A 7,500-nucleotide genomic window follows, 5' to 3' on the forward strand; every position below is an offset into this window, starting at 1 on the left:
CTTAAATGGAAATGTCTATGTATTGGCTTATGGGGTTAGGTAAAGTTTATGTAAAGGCACCCCTGCTCACAGGTCATGCTCAGGGTCAGGGGTCAGGGGTCAGGTCACTGGTCAACATGTTTCATTATTATCAATGGCGTTTTGGGACTGGCAGTCGCAGCTGTTAACAAACATGAATCTGGCCTGGCTTATTTATACATGTAACCTGCATTAGACATAATAAATGACTGGAAAGTAGATCAAATGTAAAAACAGTAAACTTAACATGTTGCCCCTGAACCATAATACATATTCATAAAGCATGAGGCGTCATCATCATACAGATGTTTATTTCTCGTCTGGTGACATTAGAGGCTCGCGCTGCTGCTGATCTGTCAATCACTAAGAGGGGCACGGGAACGCGCAGACCCGCATCACCTCACTGTATTCTGAGCGGGAACGCGGGAAATATGACCAAAATAATGTATTTCACAGATTATTGTTCTTTTTTCTTGGCTTGTCATTTTTCAGTCGATGTTCTATTGTATAATGATGTGTGATGATGAGTGATGCACCCCTGCGGTGTGAGATGGTTTAAGCCTCCTTTCATCTGATGACGCGACCGCAGAATCTGATGTTTCGCTGATGATAATGAGACTGACGTCACTCTCTCTCTCTCTCTCTCTCTCTCTCTCTCTCTCTCTCTCTCTCTCTCTCTCTCTCTCTGTCGTGTTCCGGTGATGAAGAGAGAGAGAGAGAGAGAGAGAGAGAGAGGCGGAGGCGCGTGTTCCGCATCAGACACACACACACACACACGGATTATCGACATCGGCAGCGTCTGTCCTCGTGTTTTTGATTCGACTCGCCGCAGTTGAACTCTCAGATGCATCTCCGCTCCAGCGCTCGCGGATTATGATCATTTTTTTCTGCCGCTTTCATGGACTGTTATCTATGATGACACCTTGAGGACTTCATTACTCTGAGCCGCAGTCTCATATATGGATTTAAGCTACGCTTTTGTTTATATTATGATCTCTGATATTATTTATATTATTGAAAGATATTACAAATATTATAATACTGTTTTTAAACATATTGGATGGATTGGACTACATGAAAACAACAGGACTGTTTTTGTTTGGAATTCAAATATTTTTATTTTCTTTTTAAACCAAAGGACAGCAGGTGTTTCAGAATTCAGTGAATATCCCGACTCCACTGAATATCCGACTCAACTGAATATCCCGACACCAGTGAATATCCGACTCCACTGAATATCCGACTCCACTGAATATCCCGACACCAGTGAATATCCCGACTCCAGTGAATATCCCGACTCCAGTGAATATCCCGACACCAGTGAATATCCCGACTCCAGTGAATATCCCGACTCCACCGAATATCCGACTCAACTGAATATCCCGACACCAGTGAATATCCGACTCCACTGAATATCCCGACACCAGTGAATATCCCGACTCCAGTGAATATCCCGACACCAGTGAATATCCGACTCCACTGAATATCCCGACACCAGTGAATATCCGACTCCACTGAATATCCGACTCCACTGAATATCCCGACACCAGTGAATATCCCGACTCCAGTGAATATCCCGACACCAGTGAATATCCCGACTCCAGTGAATATCCCGACTCCACCGAATATCCGACTCAACTGAATATCCCGACACCAGTGAATATCCGACTCCACTGAATATCCCGACTCCACTGAATATCCCGACACCAGTGAATATCCCGACTCCAGTGAATATCCCGACTCCACTGAATATCCCGACTCCAGTGAATATCCCGACTCCACCGAATATCCGACTCAACTGAATATCCCGACACCAGTGAATATCCGACTCCACTGAATATCCGACTCCACTGAATATCCCGACACCAGTGAATATCCCGACTCCAGTGAATATCCCGACACCAGTGAATATCCCGACTCCAGTGAATATCCCGACTCCACCGAATATCCGACTCAACTGAATATCCCGACACCAGTGAATATCCGACTCCACTGAATATCCCGACACCAGTGAATATCCCGACTCCAGTGAATATCCCGACACCAGTGAATATCCGACTCCACTGAATATCCCGACACCAGTGAATATCCCGACTCCAGTGAATATCCCGACACCACTGAATATCCCGACACCAGTGAATATCCGACTCCACTGAATATCCCGACACCAGTGAATATCCCGACACCAGTGAATATCCGACTCCACTGAATATCCCGACACCAGTGAATATCCGACTCCACTGAATATCCCGACACCAGTGAATATCCCGACTCCAGTGAATATCCCGACTCCACTGAATATCCCGACACCACTGAATATCCCGACACCAGTGAATATCCCGACTCCAGTGAATATCCCGACACCAGTGAATATCCCGACACCAGTGAATATCCCGACTCCACTGAATATCCCGACACCAGTGAATATCCGACTCCACTGAATATCCCGACTCCACTGAATATCCCGACACCAGTGAATATCCGACTCCACTGAATATCCGACTCCACAGAATATCCCGACTCCACTGAATATCCCGACACCAGTGAATATCCGACTCCACTGAATATCCCGACTCCACTGAATATCCCGACACCAGTGAATATCCGACTCCACTGAATATCCGACTCCACTGAATATCCCGACTCCACTGAATATCCCGACACCAGTGAATATCCGACTCCACTGAATATCCGACTCCACTGAATATCCCGACACCACTGAATATCCCGACACCACTGAATATCCCGACACCAGTGAATATCCCGACTCCAGTGAATATCCGACTCCACTGAATATCCGACTCCACTGAATATCCCGAATATCCCGACACCAGTGAATATCCGACTCCAGTGAATATCCCGACACCAGTGAATATCCCGACTCTGTTGGGAATGAAGGAGGCGTGTCGCGTGTGCTCCGGGGATCTGTGTGGGAACCAGCGGCGATGGCTCTTCCACCCGTCAGCCAAGCTAAAGCTGCAGGTTCTGCTGTCTCGGGCTCTGGGCCGCGAGCTTCAGCGCGACGGGCGCCGCGAGTTCGTCTGCAGCAAGTGCTCCTTCATGCTGGACCGCATGTTCCGCTTCGACACGGTGATCGCCCGCGTGCAGGCGCTGTCCCTCGAGCGTCTGCGCAGGCTCCTGCAGGAGAGGGAACGGCTGCGCATCTGCATCACTGCGCTCTATAACAAACACAACCCGCAGGGGGCGCCGGAGGCGAGCGGGTCGGACCCGTCCGTTCACAGGTACTGCGCGCTGCTGCAGGAGGACTTCACGTACTCCATGCACGAGTCCTGGGCGGAGGACGAGCAGCAGATGTGGGAGTGTTCCCTCAATCCCCCATGCCGCGCGCTAGAGTCGTCCTCGCGGAGATGCCGAGCCCTGCGTGTGTCCGACGCCGACTACGAGGCCGTGTGTAAAGTGCCCCGGAAGCTGTGGAGGAGCGTCTCCTGCGGCCCGTCCACACGCTACTCCGGCACGGGGAGCCGCTGTGGAGAAGAGCAGACCGGCACCGCAAGCGGCTGGACATCCAGCTCGTCAGACAGTGATCACACACTCCGAGAGCGGCTGAGCTGCGGCGGCTCGCTGGAATCCCTGGATGCATCTGAGGAGCATCTCGGAGCATCCGAGGAACCTCCGTCACGGCTGGCGCTGGTACTGGTTCTGCTGCAGGACTGTGTGTATCGGCCCGTCCGGACTCCTCCCGGCTGCAGGCTCCCTGTTCTGGTGCATCCTGGGGTTTTTAATGGAGGAACTAAACTGGCCAGTCCAGAGCAGGGGAACCAGTTTGATGGAGCGAACCACATGATGCCGGAGTCGGAGAGAGTCCCGCTGGAGCCGGAGCTGCAGGACGAGTACCTGCCCTTCTGTTTCTGGAGGCTCCCACAGGTGAAGCGCTTACTAACAGGACCGTAAGATCCGTGCTGCTTAAGGTCGGCAAACGGATGCATTCAGATGACGCTTCCCACACGGTTTGTGCTGAGCACAACATGTTTCATGCATGCAATGATTTAAAAACGCTGTCCCATTCAGTTTTTGTCATGTTCATCACTTTGCATATTTTGGGTCTGTGAGGTTCATGGCAATATTTATTTGAGATGCACCGAAATGAAAATTCTGGGCCGAATCCGAAAATTCAGGATTCACTTGGCCGTAAACCAAAACAGATTATAAATAATACATGACTAATTAGTCAATTATTATTGAAAAAATTTATGAAATTTGATTAAATATGAAATAAATTATGTAATCAAACTTGTTTAATAATCAACTCTCAAATAGCTAAAACTCAGTTCTACAAATTCCACATAAGGCTGTTTTTATATAAACTTTTTTTTATGACATGATTGTTTCTACTCCAGTTTGTTGATGAAATATAAACATTTAAACATCAACAAACTGTAATAACAGGGGGGGTAGGGGTTGTTTAGGCTCATGCTGTTAAGTGTACTGCACGTGTTAAGTGTACTGCACGTGTTAAGTGTACTGCACGTGTTAAGTGTACTGCACGTGTTAAGTGTACTGCACGTGTTAAGTGTACTGCACGTGTTAAGTGTACTGCACGTGTTAAGTGTACTGCACGTGTTAAGTGTACTGCACGTGTTAAGTGTACTGCACGTGTTAAGTGTACTGCACGTGTTAAGTGTACTGCACGTGTTAAGTGTACTGCACGTGTTAAGTGTACTGCAAGTGTTAAGTGTACTGCACGTGTTAAGTGTACTGCAAGTGTTAAGTGTACTGCACGTGTTAAGTGTACTGCAAGTGTTAAGTGTACTGCACGTGTTAAGTGTACTGCACGTGTTAAGTGTACTGCACGTGTTAAGTGTACTGCACGTGTTAAGTGTACTGCACGTGTTAAGTGTACTGCAAGTGTTAAGTGTACTGCACGTGTTAAGTGTACTGCACGTGTTAAGTGTACTGCAAGTGTTAAGTGTACTGCACGTGTTAAGTGTACTGCACGTGTTAAGTGTACTGCAAGTGTTAAGTGTACTGCACGTGTTAAGTGTACTGCACGTGTTAAGTGTACTGCAAGTGTTAAGTGTACTGCACGTGTTAAGTGTACTGCACGTGTTAAGTGTACTGCACGTGTTAAGTGTACTGCACGTGTTAAGTGTACTGCACGTGTTAAGTGTACTGCACGTGTTAAGTGTACTGCACGTGTTAAGTGTACTGCACGTGTTAAGTGTACTGCACGTGTTAAGTGTACTGCAAGTGTTAAGTGTACTGCACGTGTTCGTGTTAAGTGTACTGCACGTGTTAAGTGTACTGCACGTGTTAAGTGTACTGCACGTGTTAAGTGTACTGCACGTGTTAAGTGTACTGCACGTGTTAAGTGTACTGCAAGTGTTAAGTGTACTGCACGTGTTCGTGTTAAGTGTACTGCACGTGTTAAGTGTACTGCACGTGTTAAGTGTACTGCACGTGTTAAGTGTACTGCACGTGTTAAGTGTACTGCACGTGTTAAGTGTACTGCACGTGTTAAGTGTACTGCACGTGTTAAGTGTACTGCACGTGTTAAGTGTACTGCACGTGTTAAGTGTACTGCACGTGTTAAGTGTACTGCAAGTGTTAAGTGTACTGCACGTGTTCGTGTTAAGTGTACTGCACGTGTTAAGTGTACTGCACGTGTTAAGTGTACTGCACGTGTTAAGTGTACTGCACGTGTTAAGTGTACTGCACGTGTTAAGTGTACTGCACGTGTTAAGTGTACTGCACGTGTTAAGTGTACTGCAAGTGTTAAGTGTACTGCACGTGTTCGTGTTAAGTGTACTGCACGTGTTAAGTGTACTGCACGTGTTAAGTGTACTGCACGTGTTAAGTGTACTGCACGTGTTAAGTGTACTGCACGTGTTAAGTGTACTGTATTATTTACGTTTCAATACCCATAAATGAAAATAGAACTTAATTTATTAATATTTCTTTATATTTTTTATTTGTAAATAAATGTTAGTACGCATGAGATGAGGTCAAATGTCCAGTTTGGGACATAATAACTTATTACATAAGAAATTATGTTGCCCAATCTCAATGGTAAAATGTTGCACAGCAGCATTGCCCAAAACGACACCTGCCATCATGTCACAGATTCACGTTTTTTAAGTTTACGCGGAGATAATAGCGTTTTTCAAAATCTTTCAAAACTTTCACCTTGTAACTTGTTTCAAGGTTTGCGTTCTCGAGTGAGCGGCCGGACCGCGTTAAGTGTTTTCTGTTAGAACGGTGTCGTGTTAGCGGCCGCTAAGATAATAACTAATGATCTTTATAACGGAAGTGAATCAATCAAAACTGTGACTTTATCTGTGACGTTACATGACATTATTCTTACGTTATTGACATCTTTCGGCGGTTGAAACACTGATTGATGGATTACATGAGACATGATTGATTTTAGGAAGTTGTTTTGTATCTTTAAACATACCTTCTGATGTTCATTGAAGTTGTAACTAGTAGTAAAGATGATGATCGGCTAAAGCGATCAGTCGCACCGTAGTAAAATCAACAGAATTTTAAAGTTAAGACTTTGCTTCTTCTTAAAGTAACAAGGCACAAATCTTTTTGTGATTATTGAATGGTAGACGCTACGAATGTTTAGTGACGGAGGAATCGAGAGCTAGTGTCGTACAGCTGACGTGTTTAACTGCTAATGTCAAGAAAAAGACGCTGAACATGGAAAAATCGTGCCATCAGAGAAACGTTACTTAACAAAACAGCTGTTTCGGATTAATATTTTCGGCAGCGGATATTTGGGTGCATCTCTAATAAAGACACATTTTAATGTTTGATTTATTTGTTGCTTGTTGTTTTTTTTACGATATAGAGTTCTGGTTCTAAGTCGCTACTTGAGGTTGAAACTTTTAAAAAGCACCTAACCAAAAATGAACATTTGCAGTCAATTATTTTTGTACTGTATTTTGGATTCAGCACCTGATCAGATTATAAATAAGAGCTGAAGCTGAATCAACAATCTGCTCCAATCCAGCACTGATAAATGAAGCCACTGTCTGAGCCGTACCATCATCAGATCAGAGATCTTTTGTGTTCTCTCTCTTTCCTCACATCTCTCTATAATCACTCATTCTCACTGAAGTCTCTGTTAACCCACAGATAACCTGACATTTACAGTTAAATAGGTTAACATAGCAGCAGACCGTAGCAAAACCACTGGCGTAGGTCTCTCATGAAGCCCTCAAGGCAAAACACACACACACACACACACACACACACACACACACACACACACACACACATGCTGTCTGACCTCAATCAGAGTTAAAGGACCTCAGGTCCGTCGGAATAAACAGTCAGATGAATACAGTCCAGAATCATGTACTCAAAGATTTTCTAAAACAAGGACCTTCGATGCTCTTTTAAATATAATAAGCAATACTGGTGTGTGTGTGTGTGTGTGTGTGTGTGTGTCTGTGTGTCTGTGTGTCTGTGTGTGTGTGTGTGTGTGTGTGTGCGTGCGTGCGTGCGTGCGTGCGT

General features: G+C 45.5%; 1 protein-coding gene across 14 annotated transcripts in view; it reads left to right on the plus strand.

The window, feature by feature from the left end:
- Positions 1-7,500, plus strand: part of LOC143753417 (myomegalin) — a 136,900-nt gene that overhangs the window by 46,707 nt on the left and 82,693 nt on the right. The window contains exon 1 of one of the 14 annotated variants that reach the window (XM_077245718.1): positions 2,862-3,903. The exons of the other annotated variants lie outside the window; for them this stretch is intronic. Within the exon in view, the coding sequence (XP_077101833.1) occupies positions 2,911-3,903 (993 nt within the window). The 5' untranslated portion in view covers positions 2,862-2,910. Of the gene's footprint in view, positions 1-2,861; positions 3,904-7,500 lie in introns of those variants that run through there. 14 annotated transcript variants of the gene reach the window in all.

This window comes from Siphateles boraxobius, unplaced genomic scaffold, assembly GCF_051911475.1.
Source record: "Siphateles boraxobius isolate OS27281-9 unplaced genomic scaffold, OSU_SipBor_1 282, whole genome shotgun sequence".
NCBI lineage: Eukaryota > Metazoa > Chordata > Actinopteri > Cypriniformes > Leuciscidae > Siphateles > Siphateles boraxobius.